This window comes from Eleutherodactylus coqui, chromosome 2 (assembly GCF_035609145.1).
Source record: "Eleutherodactylus coqui strain aEleCoq1 chromosome 2, aEleCoq1.hap1, whole genome shotgun sequence".
NCBI lineage: Eukaryota > Metazoa > Chordata > Amphibia > Anura > Eleutherodactylidae > Eleutherodactylus > Eleutherodactylus coqui.
The window spans coordinates 201,638,204-201,663,728 of record NC_089838.1 but is presented as its reverse complement, the minus strand read 5'-3'; the positions used below and the strand labels follow the sequence as shown (position 1 = coordinate 201,663,728).

The following is a 25,525-nucleotide window of genomic DNA, read 5'->3' as shown; positions in this document are numbered from 1 at the left end:
TCGGGTTTAGAAAAATATACTGAACCTCATTTGCCAAAGCTGTCTGACAAAATAACTGATGTTACCCATAGCAACCAATGGAAGTCTACAGCTATTTAAAGAAAAGTTGAGCTCTCAATGTTTCTATCTAGTTGTTATGTTTGACAGTTTGATTAATGAAGCCTAATATATTTATTAATTTCAATAACTTGAGCCTCATGTACGAAAAGCAAGAGAAAAATTAGTGAAGGAATAGCCCATAGCACCCAATCAGCTGACTTCTGTCTTTGTAGAACTTGTGCCTGCAAGATGACCGCTACAGTTATGCCCTCCATTATCAGCACCAGTTTTCAGAAGGGATGTCGGTTGTTTTCTATTTCCGTAAAACGTGATTGTTTTCCCAAATGAGTCTTTTTTTCATGCACTCTTTGGAGATTCTTTAACGAGATCTTACGATTGTAGGAACCTAAAATGCATTTAAATGACCTTGTAGAGAGAGACTGATTAATGTAAAAGTCAACTTCACCAGCTATGACAAAATCTATTCATCTTCAGGTCTAGTTCAGTCGGGGAAGGGAAGCAGATGAAATAACCAAGTGTAAAGTAATCTGCTGACTGGTGGAACATAGCTGTAAACATGATATAAGTGTTAGTGACATGAACACAGCATTCCCTTGTGAAAACAGCCGCCTTCTTTCCCTTTCTTTTTTTTCTAACTCGACTCAACAGAAACAAGATTTAACTCTATAGTGTGTGATATTTCACATAAGCTAATATCACAGCTCTTCTGTGCATATTACCATCCACCTCTCTAAGGGCCTTCCTTCCATTACTATGTCATGCTATAGAACACATTTCCTGGTGATGTCACAATACATCATTCTGAGCTGACTCCCAGTTGCAGTGATTTTCCTCCTTCCCATGTAGAAAGATTGAAGGTCGCAATGAAGCTCCAGCTGCTCATATCCGCTGCCGCACTTCTACTGTGGCATTTTCTGGATTATAGCACTGGCTTTCCTACCACGAGCAGTAAGTATACATGTCTAGAACTAGATGTAGATGAATAATAAAGGGCGAATCTCTTGCAAGGAAACTCAAACCTCCTTCAAGAACCTTTAAATCTTTGTATGCTTCCCTATGAAAATTGACCTGGACGATTATGGGGCAGAATAAAAAAAAGCTATCTAAAACAAAAACTGTCTTTGTTGCCCATAGCAACCAATAACAGAGTAGCTTTCACAAGAGCACAACGAGGTATGAAAGCTGAGCTGTGATTAGTAGTTATGGCAGGAAAGACCATTTTTATTTTGGAAAGTTTCAAAAGTCTCCCCCTATATTAACCCATCATGAATCCCCATCATTAACCCATCCCCCTCTGAATGAAATGAACGCAATCCGTGACATCGAGATGCGCCCATGTGCAATAAAAGTACTCAACCGAACAGTGTGTGTTTATAGTTTGTTTAAATGTCCCCGTTTGCCAGTAATCACAATGCCAAAGTGGATTTTGGAATTCGTATGGGGAAAGAAGTGTACCAACTAAATCCTATATTCACAAATTGGTGAAGAACCGGTAAATAAGTGACAAATTAACGGAAAGTTACTTTCAACTAGATGGCGTAATGTTCCACACATCTAATGCGCGCATGAGGAAAATTGAAAGTTAGTCTGGTGACCGATTTAATTTTGAAAAATCTGCAACTGCTGAGATCACCGGATCTGACGCCACCTGATTTCTCCTTGTGGGGTTTACTGAAGGGCCATGCATACAGTAATAAGCCGTAAATTATTGATGCCCTTAGAGACGCCATACGGTGGGAGGTTGCTGCGGTTACAGATGTCACATTAGGAGAGGTCTTTGCCAATATGCAGACTTCTGTACAAAAGGGCTTGGGTGCTGGAGGAGCCATTTTTAGCATATGTTGTAGGCAGACCTAGAAGGTAAATACAGATCAATTTTCATGGGGAACCATGCAAAAAGTAAAAAGTTACTGAGGAATGTTTGGGTCTCCTAACGAGAAAATCACCCAGTAGAAGTGAGAGTAGATTGCACATAATCTCATCATTTAATGCACGGATGTCAAACACAAAACCCGCGGACAGAATCCGCCTCATTTCATGTGGCCCGTCGGACATGTTTAATAAAGGGATTATCCAGGTAGGTCCCACTGGGATAAACAGATCGGAGCGGAAGCTCTTATTGAAATCAGTGGGAGCTGCGCTTTAATTGCAGGCTGGGGTCCCATTGATTAAGAGCTGCGCTTGCAATTATTAACGCTAGCCATTACACAGGGGTTGGAGCAGCAGTTTCCACTCTAACCACAGGGTACCCCCCCCAGCGGGCGCTGCCTCTACTCAACCCATTTGCAGCTTCGGTCCAATGGCGCAAAATCTATGACTTTGGTGATGTCTGCACAGAGGTCAGTGGTCACAGACTCAGCAGCTGCTACTGGACTGAAGCTGCAGACCGGGTGAGCGTAAGGGCCTCTGCACACTTGTGGTTTTCTCGTGCATTTTTATCACGCGATTTTGCTGCGTTGTTTTTAGACGGAAGTCAATAGGACTTTCCAGTGTTTAAAACGCATTGCGATTTTCGTACACTATTGACTTTCTTGTTAAAAAAATGCGCAAGAAAAACGCAAAAGTGCAGGAGCCTTAAGGCCTGTAGGAATGCTGCCCAGCCAGAGGCCAAGAGGGAGGATGCTATGGCCTCTGGCCAGGCAGCATCCCTGTGACTATTATGGGGGCCACTATTACTACTGGAGACACTATGGGGGCACAGTTACTACTGAAGCTACTATGGTACTTTGGGGGCACTGTTACTACTGGGGCCACTATAGGAGTCACTACTACTACTGCGGCCATTATAGGGGGGGTCACCAACGCGCCTTGAGTCTCTTCTGAAGGTGCGCTGGGCCACCTAATTGAGTTATGTGTTATTGTTGAATAACGGAAACGGTTCCGAAAGCCTAAGTTAATTCACAGCAAAGAACAGAGTGCAAGAACCAAGTATTAAGTAGTTTTATTTAAGCTGTGTTAATTATAAGCTAAGAATGTTGTAACGTTGTTTGTTGGCCTGGATAGTAGGCCTTGTTGTTATACGCCTTACATAACATAAAACAAATAAATACCTTTTGAACTATAGGGGGGGTCACAATTAGGGCTTGTTCACATGGGTGTAAGCACATTTTGATCATAAAAATATGCTGTGTATTTGCGTGACCAAAAATATTTTATGTCCAAGTTTTTTCGGCTGCTCGAGTGTGTTTTTATTTGCGCACGCGGCAAAGAACGTAAACAGGCTCATTGAAATAGTACATAAATACGCAGTGTATACGCACTCACTTCAATGGCTTATTGCAATGAGTAATACGCACCAAAATAGATCATGCTGCATTTTTTTTCTTACGTATTTGCACAGCATATGAAAAAATACGCTGATGTGAATGAATCTATTGCAAATAAATGGGTTCTATTCACTGCATATAACGTGCACAAAAATTGTGTGCCTAATGCGTTGTGCATATACGCCTATGTGAACGTGCCCTTACTATACAATTACAATCGGCCCTTTGAAAGCAGCTATAAGGCTGATGTGGCCCTCGGTCAAAATGAGATTGACACCCCTGATTTAATGGATAAGATCACTCTGCTTGTGTTTCTGAACTGGGGGTGTCTGCAATAAAGTTCAAGCCATTATGGAAGGAATTAAGTAGAAATGCAACTATGTGCTATTAGATGTTTAGACATTATTGCAAAACCATTTTAACTCTTCATAAGGCATTGTTAAAGATTACTGAAACTATGCTAGGTTTTCCCTGGCCAGCTACTAGTCATTGCTCCCACTGGAAATATCGCTTACCGCTATAATCATGATCTGACTTATATACCATTATAATGCCATAAAATTAAAGACAGCATTTACTAAATATTGTATTGTGGTTAAAAGGGTTGCTTCAACCGCTAAAACGTTTCTCAAAAGGAAGATGATCCGGTAGAAGAAAGCATGCTTGGTTTATATGCTTCACATCCGTACAGCATGCTCTATGCAGTACAGAGCCATGCGATGTGTATGGAGGAAAAGTCATCAAAAGCAAGTTGTTTATCCCAAGCTGCTTTGATTCCTAAGATCAGAACACTGGGATTGTTAGAACAAGCCTTATGATCTGTTTTTTAAGTCCTTTTTACAGAATCCTGGAAATTCTTTTAAAGCTGTGGTCTCATTCCATAAAATTAGATTGTATTCATGCAATATTCTAGCAAAGTCTAAATGGAGCCAAATGTTTTCTCCTCCTCTAGCGTGTGGAAATCGACCTTTGGTGGCCTATGACCCTGGCTCACGCATTGTTGGTGGGAAGGATGCCTTACCTGGATCTTGGCCATGGATAGTCAGCATACAGGAACCCTTAGGTGACGATATTTTTGCACACCTCTGTGGAGCCACACTCTTGAACACCCGATGGGTTCTGACAGCTGCCCACTGCCTGCATGAGACAGCGTAAGAGACCCCTTTGCCCTTTATGTTAATAGAGATTACAATCATATGACGCTCAGATTATGATTAGATTTTTGTGGGAAGTATCTTCTTTAATAAGTTTTTTACAAATAACATTAATCAAGTTTACATAAATATAGGAAACCCTAAACAAACTTACAAAATAATAAAGAAATAATAAATACTGACATCTATAACCAGAAGTGACCGCATAACAATCATTACCCCTCTTAGTTTAAATCCTTCATGGTTAATATTAATTCTGGTCAGGTATATAAATCAGTCCATCGCCAGAATCTTTTGGTGTTCCGGTTTGCCCCGACCTCATAAGAGGACCGGAGTGGTGCCCGCCAGGGCTCTACCGAGCACCAGATGCTCCTCTATAAGGGTTTCTTCTACCAGCCAGTATTATTTCTACATTCACAATCTACATTTTCTTTCTGACTAGATTTTTGTAATGCAGATTAGTCTAGGCCTCATGCACACAGTACGGAGGATACTCAGCAGTACACTGATTCTTGTAATGTTATTTTATGCCTCTGTATAATATTGGAACCCTACAGACAAGCCTTATCACAGACATATAAGTCTGTATGCAAAAAGACAAATCTAGGTGTATAATATATAGTACCAATAGGCTTTTTCTACACCTGGCAATTATGCAAGGAACAGATGTCCATTCTTTCTGTCCTCTTGTGCGCAACAAAAAGTCAAGTCCTGTTGGCTCAGTTGTCTTGGGCTAAAGCACTTGGACATCATTAGGCCTGACTACTGGCTAGAAATGACTTGCATCATAGATATTTCTTATTTTCCCCCCATATCACGCATGTCTCTTGATATCGGTTGCCTCATTACTACTTATGATTCTATTACTCTTCTGGGAAATGTGGTGAGAGCGCTGTACTGCTCACTACAATATAATTTACCAAGGCGGGTAATTTATGTATCAGACAGGTAGTGCAGCCAATACAACTGAGCGTCAACCATGATGCATCAAAAATAACTGTCCTTTTGGGAATCAGCTCTCAACTGCTTCTGACACACAGCATGACATCTGTAAATGCAGAAAACACAGGTTCATTGGTTGATGAAACAAACCAACAAGACAGATATATTCTCAAATCCCAGTGGAAACTGTACAGTAAGAAAGAGTCAAACGGTATCAAAGGCAAGAGTAGAGCTGACAGAAGCCGGCAGATGAATAAGTAGGTCACAGGAGAAACTCTTGTACTGTATCTGAGTGTCAATGTATCTTTTGGTGGAAATTCTATGAGTGTTTTAAAGCCATGGTTCACATTTCTGAACTTTTGTACTATATATGAAGAATTTACAATTGTGTGCAAATGGAAGTACAGGACTGAATTATGTATCGACTCTTTGCAAAGTGAGGATTATTTATCACATTTCCGTATTCTATTAAAATAGAAGATGATTTAAAGAAACAGACGGTACGCCCTGTGTAACTTAATATAAGAAGTGAAAAATGTCATGAGCGTCATGGGCTGCCGATTAAAACGTGTATTATCATTTAAAAAAAATTACACAATAATATAACAATATATACATGAAAAATAACCCAAAGCCGACGCCAACAAAAACTGTCGCTGTAATCCAAAACCATACATATTATATATCAAAACGTCTGAAAGAAAACGAGGAACCCATTCCCATACTTTATTTTAGCGTAAATAAAGTAATTTTAAAAAGTTAGAAATGTTTTTAAAAAATTATTTTTATTAGCTTTTTACCCCCAATAAAACTAAAAAATGGGGAAAAAAGTCTGTGAAAAAGATATATTAAAAAATATCCCTATATGTCACGAAATAAAAACGCTGCAAAAATAAGTTTGGTAGCTAAAGGAAAAAAATAGGCCGGAAAAACTACCACATGGCTAAAATCCCTAAAAAGTGTCTGGTCCTTAAGGAGTTAAAGCATTAAGATAACTTTGTGTTTACAGTTTGTTTCAACAGCTTTGCAATGGATTTTGTTCGTATATCAATAGCTTTTGATTGGCGTAAAAAAAAACTTGTCATGTAAAGTTTTCACAGTTTAGTTATACTATATCTGTGTATATGTACCGTATATACCAGCGTATAAGACGACTTTTGAACCCCCAAAAATCTGCTCTGAAGTCGGGGGTCGTCTTATACGCCGATAATACAAAAAAAAAATCATTACTCACCTCCCCCGGCGTTCGGCGGCGCTGCTGCAGGCTGTCGCTCCCTCTTGGTCCTCGACAGGCATATTTGGTATTTCAGCCGCACTGAAGCAGCGCTGTTGATTAGAGCCACCTGATTGGCTCTTCGGCACCACGTGACTACACAGCGTGCACGCAGATTGCCTTCAGCAGCCATGCACTACACACTACACTTAAGCAGCACGGGGTTAGGGTTAACTAAACCTAACCCTAACCCCAACCCTAACCCTAAACCTAACCGTAAACCCTAAACCTAACCCTAAACACTAACCCTAACCCTAGAACTAACCCTAAACCTAAGCCTAAACACTAAGCCTAACCCTAAACCTATACCTAACCCTAAACCCTAACCCCGTGCTGCTTAAGTGTAGTGTGTAGTGCACGTCTGCTTAACTGTAGTGTGTAGTGCACACGGCTGCTGAAGGCAATGCGCGTGCACGCTGTGTAGTCACGTGGTGCCGAAGAGCCAATCAGGTGGCTCTAATCAGCAGCGCTGCTTAAGTACGGCTGAAATTCCAAATATGCCCCCGGCAGAGCATTTGCTTTCTGAATGCAGGGCTTGAAATCCCCGCCTCCAGAAAGCTAACACACATCATTGAATGGCTGTGATTGGCTGAAGGTGCACGTGTGTTAGCCAATCACAGCCATTCAATGATGTCATTGAATGGCTGTGATTGGCTGAAGGCACGTGTGTTTTAGCCAATCACAGCCATTCAATCATGTCATTGAATGACTGTGATTGGCTGACGGCGTGTGTTAGCCAATCACAGTATTAGCTTTCTGGAGGCGGGGATTTCAAGTCCCGCGTCCAGAAAGCAATGCTCTGCCGGGGACCAGGAGGGAGTGACAGCCTGCAGCAGCGCCGCAGAACGCCAGGGGAGGTGAGTAATGATTTTTTTTTTTGCTCCACTGTACTCCCGGCGTATAAGGTGACAGTTGGGGGGGTCGTCTTATACGCCCCGTCGCCTTATACGCTGGAATATACGGTATATGTGCACATGAAATGGCCACATTATTAGAGACACCCATCCAGTAGCGTGTTGGCAGTTTTTAATATACTCACCCTGGCTATTCTAGCACTAATGACTATGGCTTGTTTGAAATCGCTCTGATCCCTGGATTTTCCTATTCCAATGTGGATTCACACTGGAACTGATCCACAGAAAATGTGCTTGCTTCATTTTATGCTGTGCTACGGTTTCACGCGTCTATTTTTGCCATTCAGCTCCAATCATCAAAGAGCTGGTGACGTTAATAAAGTGGCCATATAATCTAGTTTCTTACATCTCCTGTCTTAATTTCTTAATTCCTATTGTTTTAGCCATGTCGATACTTGGAGACTAGTGTTTGGAGCCAATAAGCTGTCAGTTTTAACCCCAGAAATGCAGATTCGTGGCATATCCAAAGTGATAGAACATGAGGCATATTACAATGAAAAATTAAGCAATGACGTTGCCCTGCTTGCATTGGATCGGCCAATCACTTACAATAATTACATCCAACCAGCGTGCCTTCCTCAGAAAACTGTGGATATTAAACGCATGACTGATTGTTTCATTGCCGGCTGGGGTTTACTGGAACAGAACGGTATGTCTGATATTTTTTAACATGTTACAAAAATAAAGTATATTCTAATTGTACTATTTGTGCATTACATAGACACCTTACCGATTTCAGTGGGCACAGGATCATGCATCATTTCTAGAGATGAGCGAGTATACTCGCTAAGGCACATTACTCGAGTGAGTAGTGCCTTAGCCGAGTATCTCCCCGCTCGTCTCTAAAGATTCCGGACCGGAGGGGGGCGGGGAGCGGCGGGGGAGAGCGGGGAGGAACGGAAGGGAGATTTCTCTCCCCCCCCCCCGCTCCCCGCCGCAACTCACCTGTCAGCGGCCCCCCGAATCTTTAGAGACGAGCGGGGAGATACTCGGCTAAGGCACTACTCACTCGAGTAATGTGCCTTAGCGAGTATACTCGCTCATCTCTATTAATTTCCCCTTGCAGTGGCAATGCAGGGAATCGCACACTTGCTTCCGTCTTCCATACAGATTACGGCTGTTCAATTTATGGTTGGGGACCTTTCTAACAAAAAGAGATTACGCAAAGCAGAGAACCCCTTTAAATAAAAAGTTCTAGGTAATACCGCTAGCATTCCTTCTAGATATAAAAACTGCACATGCTCACTGAAGAATAGGTGAGCAGCCAGAAGATCGTTTTAATAATCATTTCGCAGATACATTTGTTTCCTTCCCTTTAAAAAATGTAACAGCTATATAGTGCCAGAGGCATTATGCATACTGTACATTAATTTATACAGGACAAATCCTCCTTAATGTGCTAACTCATGCTTTAATAGTCTCCAATAAATATGCAGAATATCTCCCTGAGCTCATTAACGTATACAGCAATGTCCTTTTCTTAAGCTCACTATATCCTGTAATGATTAACCATGAAAGAGATTATCACATTAGAAGACCCTTAAAAGCATAGAACATTGGCCGCCTTTATTTAGGTGATCGCTCTGCTTGCTAGGTAGGGCCTCTCCATCTTCCCTTCAGCACAGGGTCAGTTTCCCCTTCCGTGTTTTGTATGCCAGTTCTGTCATTTTCCCCAGTCTGTTGGTATGTCAATTGTTCCAAACCCATGTCTTCGGGTCACGTTTGAGTGGGCCTGGTGCTTAGTTGCCCACACGACGTAACAATAACAAGCTCTCATATGGCTACCTCAATGAAAAAAAAAGGGTTATGGCTCTTTGACTGCAGCAAAACCATAAGCGTTCATTATGATTGTCTGTTTTGCATTAGTTCTAATAGCGGCACAACCAAGGAAGTTAATTTCACCGCTGTGAAACTGTTAGGACAGATGGGATGTTTAATTAATCAAATTAAATAATTAACTGCAACCATCTGACCCTATAAAAAGAATACCTAGCTTATTGCTTACTGCTACTTTTTTTTAATTTTTACTATGAAGGACGTCCAAGATTGTGCAGAGAGATGCACAAGGCTGTTGCATTTACCCTATACCCCATACCCTTAAGAGTAACTATGCTTTCTAAAAACATGACATGTCATAGGGACAAGTAGAACAATTTTTATTTTTACTTCTACAAAGGTAGCTCTTTGTTTCTGAAGCTCAGCCAAAAAGTCAGGAAAAATGGATATTATTGAATTACTGTATTTAAGAGGGCCTTTCAGTCTTACTTGGCGTAGGGTGACATCTCTGTCACAACAATCTAAAAGTCTAGCCAATAGCGACGTCGGAGGAACCCCAGGCATAAGTGGCCAGGATGATGTGAGCAAATTCCACCACGAAAGAGGCGGAAAAGAGGTCTTCGCCTAGTGTTGATTTTAACCAACGCTCAGTGAAAGTTTCAGGTTGCGATCACTGTGCTTTTCCAGGAGGGCCAACAATATGTAGATTATTTCCAGGAAGGCAGTTTTCTAAATCACCACCTTTAGATTGACAAAATTCAGCTTTTTTAACTTCCTTCTGTATCGCAATGGGAAGAGAGTGTAGTTCATCCTCAACGCAGGAGAGGCAAACTTCCATTTTCCCGTATCCAATCCCGCATGTTTTGCAGATCTTGTCTAAGCAGGGTAACATCCCTCCTAACCCTCTCTATTTTCCCTGTGAGGGAGGCTTTACAGGCGTTAATGGCCTCGAATAACTGTCATAGAGTAGGTTCAGGATCCAAGTCGGCCTTCATTTCATCGTCCTTATTTCATATGTGGGTGGTTCGCGTAGAGCGTGATGTGGGTTCTGGAGTGTCTGTATGTGCAAATTCCGTCAGTTTCCCGATGTACTAGAGTCTTTTTGCTCTTGTGGCCATATTAGCTAGGTGTAAATGATGTACCAAGCTTGTAACATAGAGATTAACGAACAATGTTACCTGTAGCAACTGGTGTGATTTATTAGTGGTATGGAATTGCTGTATGTTGTAGAGTACAGAGATGTACTGTGTTTTCCAATCTACGGAGGTTAGCAGCAGAGATCACTGTAGGGAAAGAGTTATAGCTTCTAATAACGCTGCCAGCAGCAGCTTCTATTGCAAAGGGTAGTCTCTTACCCGTAAATACGCTTCACCACAGCAGGATTTCAGGCCTAAAACAAAAAGGGCCTTCCATGTCCTCCGCCCCACTTAAATTATGGTGTTCTACTAGAGGAATGCCATGCGCCACACAGGGGTATGGCCCAGGAGCTCTTCCCCCACAATCAGCAGTGGGTAGTAACACAGTCGCAGACCCAAGGCTGTAAGAGTACTGCAGCCTACACCGGGACTCCCCGGGTAACTTCTGGAGGCTGACCTCTGCAAGGGGAGCTTCCTCAGAGAGCTAAAGTCACACCACATCAACACCACCATTGAAGCCCCAGAGAGGCGAGCGGGCAGGCAGCCCCAGGAGCTTACTTGTCCACAGGAATGGATGCAGAATCCGTTCAGGAGGCAGCGGCACTTCCCCAGGCAGCAGTGAGTGACCGATGGGCAGGATTTTAACAGGATTCTAAAGAGGTCCCCAGCGAGCTCCTCTTAGAAACGTCTGGCCATCTTAGCTGCTAGCTACACCCCCCCCCCCCCCCCATATGTCAACAGTTTTGATCTCTGGGGGTCCAGCTGCTCAGACCCCCACCGACCGCTGGAACTAGCTAGCCGAAGTGTTCATCTAAGTGCCGTCATTGCTTACTAGACGGGCTGAAGTTAGGCTTTTAGACTTTTCATTGAGTCCCTCTTCAGCTAGCCGAGGAATGATGTACACCACACAGGGGTATGGCCCCAGGAGCTCTTCCCCCGCAATGACCTCTCTTGGCTTGTTCTAGTGATCAGTGGAGATCTCAGCAGCTGGACCCCCAGTGATTACAATTTTGACATGTCCGTAGGACAAATTTTTAGAAAGCACAGTTACACTTTAAAGAGAACCTGTCATGCTCTTAATGATTTCTAGGCTGCAAGGACTACAGTTTAATGACAAACATGCTGATTTCAGATGTCTGTCATTTTAGAAATTGATTTAGCTATTTTGGAAATCTTGCATTTTAAAGTTTGCACCGCCTGCAAGAAATGGATCTGATGTGACTCATTCATATTCATATATTCCCTGCTCCCCCAGCCCACCCACTGATGATTGACAGATCTCTCCTTATACACAGTACAGGGATATCTGTCAATCAGCAGGGAATTACAAACTGTTAGGCTGGGTTCACATGGGGCGGTACTGCTGCGGATTTCTGTGCAGACTTTCCGCACAGAAATTCCGCCTGCAATCTTAAGCCTGAAACTAAGCAGCAAAGTGGATGTGTACTGCAGCCTACACCACAGCATGTCAATTGTATCACCGTTTCCGGCTCTCTTCTCTCTATGGGGAGAGATGGCCGCAGCAGAATAAGCCGCATTCAAAACCCGCGCCCAATGTGTCGGGACTTTAGTTGTGGAAATCTCGTGGAATTTCTGTGTGGTTCCGATGCGGGCATTACGCGAGATTTCCGCCCCGTGTGAACTCAGCCTTAAATGTACGTTTTCAGAAACTGCTGAATCCCTCTGTATAAGTAACAGACTGCTGAAATCCGTGTCTGTCACTGTACTATATTGCTTGCTGCCTGGGAATCATTAGGGAATGGAGAGGTTAACTGTAAAGATTTTAAATTATTCCTAATATTAGCCGCCACAAAGCCTCTCTTTGAAAAAGTCGAGGAGAGTCCAAAAATTGCAGTACATTTGTCCATGGACTGTATCTGCTGTTGCAGCTCAAATCCACTTACCTGAATAACAAATAATGGCCATTGTTTGTGCATACATAGTTTTGCATGTTATCTATCCTGCTTTTGCAGTGGCAAGACCAAACTTCTTTCCAGAGATGTGGAAAATGACCCATAAGGAATGGAGGCTGAAAATTTTGCCTCTCCATGGCTGGAGTCAAGTTTTGGCTATATGATAAACTTGCAGTTGAAAATGAGCTGCGTGCCCTAATTGTATGCCCCGTGCTCAGGCTGAACCCTACTACTCGTGACTATTATTCTAAAGCAGCCTCTGCGTGATTTATAAAGTGATTACATTTCCCTACAGCTGGAAGTGACAAACATGAAAATAGTTGTATGGCTTGAGGTTATGGTGCTTTATACCATGGGTTGTCTCATAACTTATACGAGTTTTCCTTGCAGCCTATGAATCTTCAGATACTCTTCAAGAAGCTCGCGTGCAGCAAATTTCTACTAAGCTTTGCAATAGCACTTTTTGGTATAATGGATTAGTGGGTATCTACAACCTATGTGCAGGCAATGAAAAAGGAGGCGTTGACGCTTGCCAGGTAATCACAGTGTGATAGAATGTAGTCATTGCTTTCTCTTAACTCTTAGCTATACCTTCAAGTATTTGTATTGATATATCTTCTCTTCTGCCCTTATAGGGTGATAGTGGGGGACCACTAGTGTGCAAGGAACCTAAGAATAAAGTCTTTTCATTGGTAGGAGTAACCAGCTGGGGATCAGGATGCGGAGAAGCACAAAGTCCTGGGCTTTATTCCTCAACCCAATACTTTCTCAAATGGATCCTTGACAAAATTGAACCCAGACCCATGACCACGATGCATATTGGATGATTTGTCTAAAAAACAGGAACCAGGTTACATGTTAATAACACCTCAACATGTTTTCTTAAAGAATAAATAACATTTCTGCAAAAATATTGCCTTGTATTCTTTAATGTAGTAAGTAGCAAGGCTGCTGTGTTCAGAAATAATGCAGCACAAGCCATAACAGCCAACTTCATAAAGTCCACAAATTAGTATAATCTTCAGATGAACATCAGGGATTACTCAGGGAGGGCCTTTTCACACTAGTGTTTTTATTTCCATTTTGCTGATCCGCCGTGGGAATAACAAGACGGAAAAAAAATCTCCATTTTCAAGCCCATAGAAATGTATTGAAGCATTCAGAGTGATTCGCGTAGAGCGCGATGGCTGCAGAAAAAATAGAGCAGTTTGGCTCAGGCTACATGTGCAGTGAGGGGTCCATCCTAGGGAAAATGTTCCATTGGTAACAGTAGGCCTATGTGAGACAACGTTACAGGCAAAAGGTTAGATTGAGAGTTAGTGTGTGGAGTGATAACGTGTAGTGCCAGATGAGCCTAGTGATGGTAAGTAAGCCCGAGTGCAGAAATGTACCAGTAGGCTATAGGCAGAGAGCGTGACAGGGAGACTGAGGAGAGTGATGTGTCACAGTCCAGGGAGCAGAAATGTCAATATTAGGGTTCACTGCTGGGATCTGTTGTATTACATGGGTTTTCAGCAGCATAGCTTCACAGGTGGTGTTGATTGAGCTGACTGGGTGTGGATTACTCCAGCCAGCCAATTTCCAAGGTCTGTTGCTCATACATACCAGCTCCTCTGCTAGTGGCTGCTGTCCTTTTCTCTGTTTGTTCAGTGTGAACAGTGTCATACTCCTGCGTGTCTGTGCATGTGGCTGGACATGAGGGTCTGTGCAGTGTTCAGCATGTTTGGTGTGAACAGTGTCATGCTCATGTGTGTCTGTGCAGCTCTCAGTTACATGTATGTAATGTGAACTGTGTCTTGCTGTGGGTTCTATATCATCTAGAATGAGGTAGGTCCCTAGGTTCTATCGGGACAATCGCACCGCATTGCAGGCAGGTTTCCTGTGGTTAGTTGTCTCGTTAGTGAAGGGACCACCGAGACAAGGATCTGTAAAGTGGGCTCGCAGGCTAAGGCTGCATTCCCACGAACGTATATCGGCTCGGTTTTCACGCCGAGCCGATATACGTTGTCCTCATGTGCAGGGGGGGGAGGATGGAAGAGCCAGGAGCAGGAACTGAGCTCCCGCCCCCTCTCTGCCTCCTCTCCGCCCCTCTGCACTATTTGCAATAGGGAGAGGTGGGGCGGGGCTAATTTGTGGAATTTAGCCCCGCCTCTGTCCCGGCTCCTTTCATTGCAAATAGTGCAGAGGGGCGGAGAGGAGGCAGAGAGGGGGCGGGAGCTCAGTTCCTGCATCTGGCTCTTCCATCCTCCCCCCCCCCCCTCCTGCAGATGAGGAGGACGTATATCGGCTCGGCGTGAAAACCGAGCCGATATACGTTCGTGGAAATGCAGCCCACAGCATCCTGCCCAAAATACGAACTAATACCTCGTATTGTATCTATTCCATCTGTTTATACATGCGGGCATGCTTGGTGTGTGTTTTGTGTTTGTCAGCCGATGGTTTGTGTCTGACCGCGAGTGTGGAATCTGTTTTGCAATTCTGCTCTTCGGTCTGGTTTCGTCAGTTCATGAGTGTGAATGGTGTAACGTTTATGTCTGTTTCTCAGTCATGTCCATGAATTTTGAGTCCAGCTTGCAGTTATCCAGTTTACATGCTGGTAAGACTCTGCAGTGTATTCATGTCCCAGTCTGATGTTACAGAATACACATGCTCAGATAAGGAGATATCCCTGTTCATGTCCCTGTGTTCATGTCCCGGTTTGCCACTTAACAGAATATACATGTCAGTTGGGAACAAATGAACAGAATGTGCATGCTTCAGGTGGTACTGTGCGTGTCGTTTGTGCCCCTCCTCTGGGTGCGTCTATCCCTGAGTCCAGTTCGCAGTTTTCACTGTTTCGTCCGAGTTCCTGAGTTCTTATGTGAACTGGACTTAACAGAATGCACAAGAATTTAGGTAGGAGTGACTAGACGTAAATGCTACCCAAGAAAATGATTAAAACAAGGCTAATCAAAACAGAAGAAAGAATTCAGTTTAGAGAACAGTAAAAAAAGAAGGATTTAGAAAGAAGATTACAGGATGAAGAATATAGAATGATAGAAGGTATTAAGAGAAGGAAGATATAAAGGAAGGGTTATATATATTGAAGGTTAGTGAGTGAAGATCCCAGGAAAAAGGATAGTGAAGGATGAACTGTTATACAAAGAAACGTAAGAGAATTTGACAACAGATGTCTGTGTATGTGTTGTGCATTTGTTCTCTTCAATTTCCTTCTGTCATACATGTATATCTGTATTAGGCCCGTATGGATAGGTCCTATATGTTACTCTGGCTTATGTCTGTTTTCTGTCCTATGTCAAATCCACCCGTCCACTGGTTGTTGGATGCTTTTTCTTGTTTTTTCTACCTGTCCATTGGTGGGCGGACGCCCGAGCCTGTTCTGATCCCTTTGTCCGTTGGTAGGCGGACTCTAGGGTCTTGATTGTTTATCAGTAATTTGTGTCTGTCTGCTAGTGTGACTTATTCTCTCTCTCTTGTTGTTTCATGTGCGCATTTGCGCAGTATTTCTGTGTACAGGACCCCAGTGTGTTAGGTGCCTGTATCTCCGGAGCACCCTCTTTAAGAGGGAGGTACTGTTAGAGTTTCTGCTAGGATCTGTGGTACTACATGCTAAGCCCCACAGGTGAGAGTTCATTGAGCTGACTGGGGGTGGATTTCTCTAGCCAGCCAGTTCCCCGGGTCTTAGACCCCTGTATGTTAGGTGCCTGTATCTCCAGAGGCCCCTCTTTAAGGGGGAGGTACTGTTCGAGTTCGCTGCTGGGATCTGTTGTATTACATGGGTTTTCAGCAGCATAGCTTTACAGATGGTGTTCATTGAGCTGGCTGAGTGTGGATTGCTCCAGCTAGCTCATCCCAAAGGTCTGTAGCTCATATATACCAGCTCCTCTGCTAGAGGCTGTTGGCCTTGTCTCTGTTTGCTCAGTGTGAACAGTGTCATGCTCCTGTGTGTCTGTGCAGCTCTCGGTACATGTAGTGTGAACTGTGTCTTGCTGTGGGTCCTCTATCATCTAGAACGAGGTAGGTCCCTAGGTTCCAGCGCAGGGTCATCACTATAAGGACAATCGCCCTGCATTACAGGCAGGTTTCTTGGGGTTAGTTGTCTCGTTAATGTAGGGACCCGCCAGACAACAAAAACCCATAAAGTGAGTTCATAGGCTCACTGTATCTATTCCATCTATTATACATGCGGGCATGCTTGGTGCATGTTTTGAGCGTTTATCAGCTGTTTGTTTGTGTCTGTCTGTGAGTGCACAGTCCGTTTCACAATTCTGCTGTTTGGTCTGGATTCGCCACTTCGTGAGTGTGAATGGTGTAACGTTTGTCTGTTTCTCAGTCACGTCTGCAAGTTTTAAGTCGTGTTTGCAGTTCTGCAGTTCACGTGGCGGTAAGACTTTGCAGTATGTTCATGTCCCAGTTTGACGTTACAGCCAACCTGGAACAGCCCTTTACAGGGTGGTACTTGAGCAGGAGATCACAGCAATAAAGAAGTAGCTTTCCATAGCTAAATATATTCAGACTCCCCATATTAATATTAAAAACCAGACCCTCTAAATATAATCAGACTCTCTAAATATAGTCAGACACCTTTTTTTAATATCAGACCCCGGAACAAACCCCCTACATGTGTTTGGACCTCATGTTCCATAAATTTATAGCAGACCCAAGACCCCTAACTTAGTTCAGACCGCAAATGGATCCCTTAAGTTCAGATCCCCGACTTAGCCCCTTGTTTCCAACTCTTGTTCAGCCTTGGGCACTGCTACTATGGTTCCTGATTCCAACCATTACGATGTTGTACACACTTGATGGCATCAGCAATCAGAGCAGTGGTGCACAGAGTGGAACAAGAGTCCGGAGCAAATCGGGCAAATATACAGGCCGCTATTTTTTTATTACTCCAATAGACGAGGGCTTTTTTTTTGGACTTTTTCTTTTTTTTTTCTTGCACTCTAGTTTTAGCCTGTCTCCCCGGCAACAGGGTGAAAGCTAAATATCATCAGGCAACTGGGTAACGGAGACTGAAAATAGGGTTGCTGCCTGTAAAACAGAGTGACTTGTAAGATGTTGTGAGACACCTCTTGGGCTAAAGGGAGGGATCTGAGGATCCAGAGTGCTGAGTTGTATTGCACTACAACAGAGGGTCCCAAAGTGGTCTATATGGACCCCCATGTAAGCAAGAAAAAGTTTTTGGGATGCACGAGATGTAAATGGGGGGGTCTACGTGAGTGGACACCATTTAGGCAGGTCATCATCAACATTTAGGCGTTCTATAAATGACATATTACACCTTACACACATTGTGTGTACATAATAATTATAGTTTGTTTTTGTGTTGCTGCTTTCCAAAAGAGATCACTTACAAAGGCTATACAAGTGTGTCTGGTTGTAAACTATTCATGGCCTATCACGGCGGAAATTTGCGGCAATGCCCCGCAGCTATTACGTTCTATTGTACCTAATAGCTCAATGTCCACGCTGCGGAACTCTGCAGCGTGAAAGAGAAATGCAACATGTCCTATTTGCTGTGGGAATACGCGCGGCCGGCTTCCATCATAGTCAATGGAAGCCGGCCGTCATGCTATACTTCCGCTGTAGCACACCGGAAGTATCGCGTAAATATGCATCCCCGCCCACCGCTGGACGCGTCGTCTGACACTGCCGGCGCATCATGCACTGTACAAGTGCGCCGACCCTCCATGCGGGACGCATACGGCGGATCCAGAGTGGTAAGTATGGGGGCTTTGGGGGGCGCCATGGCGGACTCTGCTGCGATACTCCGCTGGCGGAGTCAGTCACGGCCGTGGCCATGAGGCCTCAGATACAAGTTATTTCTGTATTCACATTCGTAATATGAAAACGAGCCCCCACTTATAAGCGCTAACTTTCCTTACATGAATGAGTGAATAAGTTTCTCCCTGGGTTAGAAAATAAAAGAAAGTAGACTGCAAAAATGAGTCATGGGGCCTGGCTAACTTAATATAAAGATATTTCTAAGATACTGCGCTTACACATTTGATAAGGCTAAAGCACTTCCCTTTAGTTCAAATAAATCATTATCCGTTCAACAGCCATCATGCTGAACTTCATGGACAGAGGATGAGGCTGGGTAGCATTCTTGCTGTGGGTACCAAGTGAGCTTGTTCTAATTAATAAATAATGTATGTATAAATGTATACATTTTTTTCAAGCTTTATAATTATTGGTGCCCTAATAGTATCTTTCCTTAGGCAGCACAAGATGCAGTCCTGATGATGGGCTGTCTTGAAAGGCAAAAGAAAGTTTTGGTTGTTGTCTTTGCAAAATAGCTGTCTATCAGAAAGAAGAAAATTATGTCTCTATTAACTACCCTCTAAGATGGGTATAAAGGGTCGGACACTGTCTTATTATATAGAATTCAAGAGTTGGAAGGGACCTCCAGGGTCATCTGGTCCAACCCCCTGCTCAATGTAGGCTTCACTAAATCATCCCAGACAGATATTTGTCCAGCCTTTGTTTGAAGACTTCCATTGAAGAAGAGTTCACCGCCTCCCGTGGTAACCTGTTCCACTTATTCATCACCCTCACTGTCAGAAAGTTGTTTCAAATATCTAATTTGTGTCTCCTCTCTTTCAGTTTCATCCCATTGCTTCTATTGCTTTCTTGTGCAAATGAGGTCTGACTAAGGAAGAGTAGAGGGGGTAATTATCTAACGTGATCTAGACTCTGCTTTCCTTAAAGGGGTTGTCCCGCGGCAGCAAGTGGGTCTATACACTTCTGTATGGCCATATTAATGCACTTTGTAATGTACATTGTGCATTAATTATGAGCCATACAGAAGTTATAAGAAGTTTTTCACTTACCTGCTCCGTTGCTAGCGTCCTCGTTCCCATGGAGCCGACTAATTTTCGCCGTCTAATGGCCAAATTAGCCGCGCTTGCGCAGTCCGGGTCTTCTTCTGTTCTCAATGGGGCTCCGTGTAGCTCCGACCCGTCACATGCCGATTCCAGCCAATCAGGAGGCTGGAATCGGCAATGGACCGCACAGAAGCCCTGCGGTCCACGGAGAGAGAAGATCCCGGCGGCCATCTTCAGCAGGTAAGTAAGAAGTCACCGGAGCACGGGGATTCAGGTAAGCACTCTCCGGTGTTCTTTTTTAACCCCTGCATCAGGGTTGTCTCGCGCCGAACGGGGGGGGGGGGGGGGGTTGAAAAGAAAAAGAAACCCGTTTCGGTGCGGGACAACCCCTTTAATATATCCCAGAATTGCGTTTGCCTTTTTTTTGCTGCTGCATCACACTGTTGACTCATGTTCAGTCTGTGATCTAATAGTATGCCCAAAGTCTTTTTCACATGTGCCATTTAGACCTATTCCTCTTATTGTGTATGCTTTTTTCATTTTTCTTGCCAAGATGTAGGACTTTTGCATTTCTCCTTGTTAAATACCATTCTGTTATGGTAGTTGCCACCCACTATTCAAGTTTGTTTAGATCTTTTTGAACCCTCTCTTCTCTACTGTTAGCCATCTCTCCTAGCTTTGTGTCCATGGCAAATTTGATCAGTTTCCCCTCAATTCCCTCATCTAGATAATTTATAAAAATGTTAAACATCACTGGGCCCTGGAAAGAACCCTGTGGTACCCCACTTGAGACATTCTTCCAATTGGATATGCAGCATTTATGACCATTCTTTGAGTACGATCAATCAGCCAGTTCTGAATGCACCTATCAGTTACCTTGTCAATCCCATATTTCGTAATTTTTTTCAATAAGGATGGTATAAGATACTTATAGAATCATAGAATGGTAGAGTTGGAAGGGACCTCCAGGGTCATCGGGTCCAACCCCCTGCTCAGTGCAGGATTTACTAAATCATCCCACACAGATATTTGTCCAGCCTTTGTTTGAACTTTTCCATTGATGAAGAACTCACCACCTTCCGTGGTAACCTGTTCCACTCATTGATTACCCTCACTGTCTGAAAGTTTTTCTAATATCTAATTTGTGTCTCCTCTCTTTCAGTTTCATCCCATTGTTTTTCCTTGTGCAAATGAGAATAGGGCTGATCCCTCTGCACTGTGACAGCCCTTCAGATAGTTGTAGACAGCTATTGTCTCCTCTCAGCCTTCGCTTTTGCAAGCTAAACATTCCCAGATCCTTTAACCGTTCCTCATTGGAGAGGTTTTGTAGGCCATTCACCATCTTGGTAACTCTTCTCTGAACTTGCTTCAGTTTGTCTATGTCTTTTTTTAAGTCGGGTGCCCAGAACTGGACACAGTATTCCAGATAAGGTCTGACCAAGGAAGAGTAGAGGGGGATAATTACCTCATGTGATCTAGACCCTATGCTTTTCTTAATACATCCCAGAATTGCGTTTGCCTTTTTGGCTGCCGCATCACATTGTTGACTCTTGTTCAGTGTATGATCTATTAGTATACCCAAGTCTTTTTCACATGTGCTGCTGCTTAGCCCAATTCTTCCCATTCTGTGTGTGCTTTCTTCATTTTTCTTGCCCAGATGTAGGCCTTTGCATCTCTCCTTGTTAAATACCATTCTGTTAGTCGCTGCCCACTGTGCAAGCTTTTCTAGATCTTTTTGAATCCTCTTTTTCTCTTCTCTAATGTTAGCTATCCCTCCTAGCGTTGTGTCATCAGAAAATTTGATCAGTTTCCCATCAATTCCCTACTCCAGATCATTTTTAAAAATGTTGAACAACACTGTGCCCAGGACAGAGCCTTGTGGTACCCCACTTGATACATTCTTCTACTTGGATGTGCAGCCATTTATGACCACTCTTTGAGTACGATCACTCAGCCAGTTCTGAATCCACCTAACAGTTGCCTTGTCAATCCCATATTTGGTCATTTTTTCAATAAGTATAGTATGAGATACTTTGTCAAATGCTTTACTAAGGTCAAGATAAACTATATCCACCGCACATCCCTGATCAACCCAGTCGGTGATTCTGTCATAGAAGGAAATTAGATTCGTCCGGCATGACTTGTTTGTTCATATTCATCCAAGTACTTGCATACATGCTGTTTAATAATTTGTACAAAGATCTTTCCTGGTATGGAAGTCAGGCTCACAGGCCTGTAGTTTCTTGGATCCACCTTCTTCCCATTTTTGAAGATGGGGACAACATTTGAGATTTTCCAATCTTCTGGGACTTCTCCTGTTCTCCAGGAATACTTTACTAAATACTTTACTAAAGTCTGGATATGTTATATCTACTACATTTTACTGATCGCTGCCTGTAGTTGTTGCTAGAGAGATAGTTATTCGTGCTGGAGAAGAGCTAACCTGTATATTTTTTCCAGGGAACATTGTCCTTATAAATAGACCCCATCTTAAATCAGAATACACTTAAGCCCTTTAAATAAGTCCCAAAAAATTAATTAGACGCAAGATCAAATGCAAAAAAAAAGACAGACAATCACGTACCTCTCCTTGCTATTCACTCCTCGTCTTTAAGGCCCAACACACAAGGAGCTGAAGCGAGCCAACATCAGGATTTTATATGCAATGCCACACGCAACATCCTGATGCTGCAGCACTCAGTGTATGGGTGCTGGCCAATATCAGTACCTATTGTGTTGGGCCCTGAAGGGCCTAAAGTAGCAGGAAACCAATGGTCTACCTGGATAATGGGGACTGGATGGAACTGGGTCCATTTCTGTCTTTGGCTAAAAAAAAAACTACATCAAAACAAAACTGCAGTGTTATCTTTTCCGAAAATGCTGTGTATGAAACCACTCTAAGAATGCACTGACTCTTGAGACACCTTGGTAAAACTCTGGGTTCCCCCAACAAGATTGGGGAAAACACTTGAATTACGTTAGTCTTCATGTCTTAGGCTACATCTTTTCTCGCTTTATATATTCTATTTTATGATAAATACCTATTTCAGTCAACATCCACAATTTGTCAGCCTTCTGTATATCTTGTGATTATATTAGCATTTTTGGGACCAATTAACAGGGGCAACCCCATCTGTTTCATTCAAATCATGATGCTCGACATTAGCTCCTTAAAATTAGTTATATGTTATACGGGTTGGACTTAATGTGTAGATTTTCTAGCATTGCACTAATTTCTGTCTTTGCTCTGTTCTCACCTTGAGGTCATTTTTCTTCAATTAAGAAGTATATCGTTTCACTGTGTTAGAAATGACTAATGTTATCTTATTGCAGTTCATATGTGTTGCCAAATCTGTCTGGGCCCATCTGTTCGAGTCTTCCCATCTGTGATCTCAGTGTGACAAAACCTTCAGGTTTAGCACAGTTTGAGAAAGAAATACTGGATAAAGTTTAGACATTTGGATAAAATTCCAATGCATGTCAGAAATATATTCATATCGCCAAGCCTTAATCCATATCTGTATGCAGAAAAGACTGAGAACTAAAATAATACTAATGTTGTACTGCAAATCTGGACCAGTTTGCTAAAAACTGCATTTGTATTCTGAGTCAGCTCCGCTGGGAGTAAATCAGAGAAGGAGCTATTTTTCATTGACATATTTATGGAGAGATTCACCAACTGGTTTTCTTTTCCTACATTCATTATTCATAAATAATGAACAGGAATATTTGGATATATAAATAAATAGTTTTAATCACTAATTTTATTTAATAAATGTGACACATTTCAGTTGCAGAAAATTGTCCATAGGTAGTTCTAAAACATCATGCAGGTCCAGAAACAATGTAACATGTTAACTATCTGACTAGAGATGAGGTTTTAAAAGACAATAAAACTAAAGATCCAGCCACCTCCAAACAAAAAGGCAGAACACCAACATACTTGACCAAACATGGGCAGAAGATGCAGTAGAAAAGCCTCAAGCTCATCCAGAGGCCTGGGAAAATAGTTTGAACACAAAACTTTATTAAGCCACCATAAAAAAAAACTATTTTCTTATGAAAAGATCAGCACCATACAAAAATTTATTTTCTGACGTATTTCTGGTGCCATCGGAAACCCTTAAGTCGTAGAAAACAAATAAAAACAACAAGCTGTATTTAAAACTAGGATTTCAATCCAGCTGATGGCAATAATTAATCACATGACTTGAATCCACCAAAAGCTATCAGTATAATTGCATCCAAAGACCCACAAATCAGAGATGGAACAGCTGCAAATTAAAAAACGCTTATGAAAAAGATATATGCATCTTTTCTTGCCATAGGGCACATCTATCTATCTATCTATCTAATCTATCTAGGCGAAAGCCCTCACTGACTGACTTGCCACTAATTCTCTAACTTCTCGATGTCGTACAAACATGAAATTTGGCACAACCATTCTTTAGGTCTCAGATAGGAAAAGTAAAGGAGTTACAACTTGATGATTCAATTCATTGCAAAAGTAACTGACCCCCTAAGTTATGTACTTGATCTAATTCTCTAACTTCTCGATGTCGTACAAATGTAAAATTTGGCACAACCATTTTTGAGGTGCTAACCAAAAAAAGGAATGGGGGGGGGGTCGCAACTTGATTATTCAATTCTAAGTGCAAAAGAAAGTGACCCCCTATGTAATGTAAGTAACAACACACACCTGAACCTCACCAACATGAAATTTGCCACGACCATTTTTTACATCTTAATAGAAAAAAGTAAAGAGGTTGTGACTTCAATATTCAATTCAAAGTGAAAGAAATTGTGGAAACATGTGATACATGACATAATTCTTTTCTCAGAAACAATAAAGCCTAGGGAAATGATTTGTATATTGAGGAGAATCTACCCCCCTTCTATGTGTATATACTGAGGAGAATCTACCTCACTTCTATGTGTATATACTGAGGAAAATCTACCTCACCTCTATGTGAATATACTGAGGAGAATCTAACACTCCTCTATGTGTATATGCTGAAGACAATCTAACTAACCTCTGTGTGCATATACCCAGGAGAATGTACCTCATTTCCATGTGAATATACTGAGGAGAGAGAATCTACCTCACCTCTTTGTTTATATACTGAGGAGAATCTACCTCATTTCTATGTGAATATACTGCAGAGAATATAACTGACACACACACATATAATATATATATATATATATATATATATATATATATATATATATATATATATATGCTGTAAAGTACATAAGGAAGCGGCCATGGACTGCAGGGATGGAGCATACCTTTAAGGTCAAGAAGGGGCTTCAACCTCCAGTCTGGGGTAAAATTTGAAAAGGAGTGTTACCTTTAACCCCTTCAGTGGCAGGTTTCTTACCACCCTGTCGTACCCACCAGGGCTAATCATTTAATTTCATCTAATTTTGCAGTCGCGTTCCAAGAGCCATAACTTTATCATTTTTCCATTGACAGAGCCATATGAGGGCTTGTTTTTTGCGGGAAAAGTTGTACCTTTTGATGGCATCATTTTTGCGTATATATAATGTATTGCATAACTTTTGTAAAAAAAATTGAAGGGAGATTGGGGGAAAAAAAAGGAATTCTGCCATTTGTTTTTTTATTTCACTTTTACGACGTTCAGTGTGCAGAATAATGAATGTGATAACATTATTCTCTGAGTTAGCACGATTCCAGCGATACCAAGTTTATACAGTTTTTTTATGTTTTGCTATTTTTGTATATTTAAAACATTTTTTTTTCTTAAAGGTTTGCTTTTGTGTCTCCACATTCCAAAAGCCGTATTCATTTTTTTTCTATTGCCGGAGCTCTAGAAGGGCCTGTTTTTTTGCGGGATGAACTCTGGTCTTCATTTATCAAATTTTTTGGAACATGTAAAATTTTGATCACTTTTTATTCCATTTTTTCTAGTGGCAAGATTAACAAAATCTGTAATTCTGGCATGTTTTTTTTATTTTTCACTGCATTCTCTGAGCAGTATAAATAATATATTAATAGGACTAATCACTGAGGCAGAGGGATCAAAAAAGAACCTAAAGACCTATCACTGTATTGATCCCTTCAAAAATTAACTTTTATTAAAGTATTTTAAAATTATGCACCTCATAGACACATAAGACAGAAAGACAAAAACACAACGTATGTATCAGTTGATGAATTAAATACAGAGTGAAGAATGAACCAAATAACGCCTCCCATTTAACACTCAACAGGTACGGAAAAAGTACCAAGTT

At 42.1% G+C, this 25,525-nt stretch overlaps 1 protein-coding gene across 1 annotated transcript in view; it reads left to right on the top strand.

The window, feature by feature from the left end:
- ACR (acrosin) overlaps positions 1-25,525 on the top strand; it is a 42,449-nt gene that overhangs the window by 4,287 nt on the left and 12,637 nt on the right. Inside the window, exons 2-6 of the mRNA XM_066589325.1 lie at positions 4,279-4,389; positions 7,993-8,258; positions 12,825-12,970; positions 13,070-13,259; positions 14,980-15,030. Coding sequence (XP_066445422.1) covers positions 4,361-4,389; positions 7,993-8,258; positions 12,825-12,970; positions 13,070-13,259; positions 14,980-15,030 — 682 coding nt within the window. The 5' untranslated portion in view covers positions 4,279-4,360. The remainder of the gene's footprint in view (positions 1-4,278; positions 4,390-7,992; positions 8,259-12,824; positions 12,971-13,069; positions 13,260-14,979; positions 15,031-25,525) is intronic.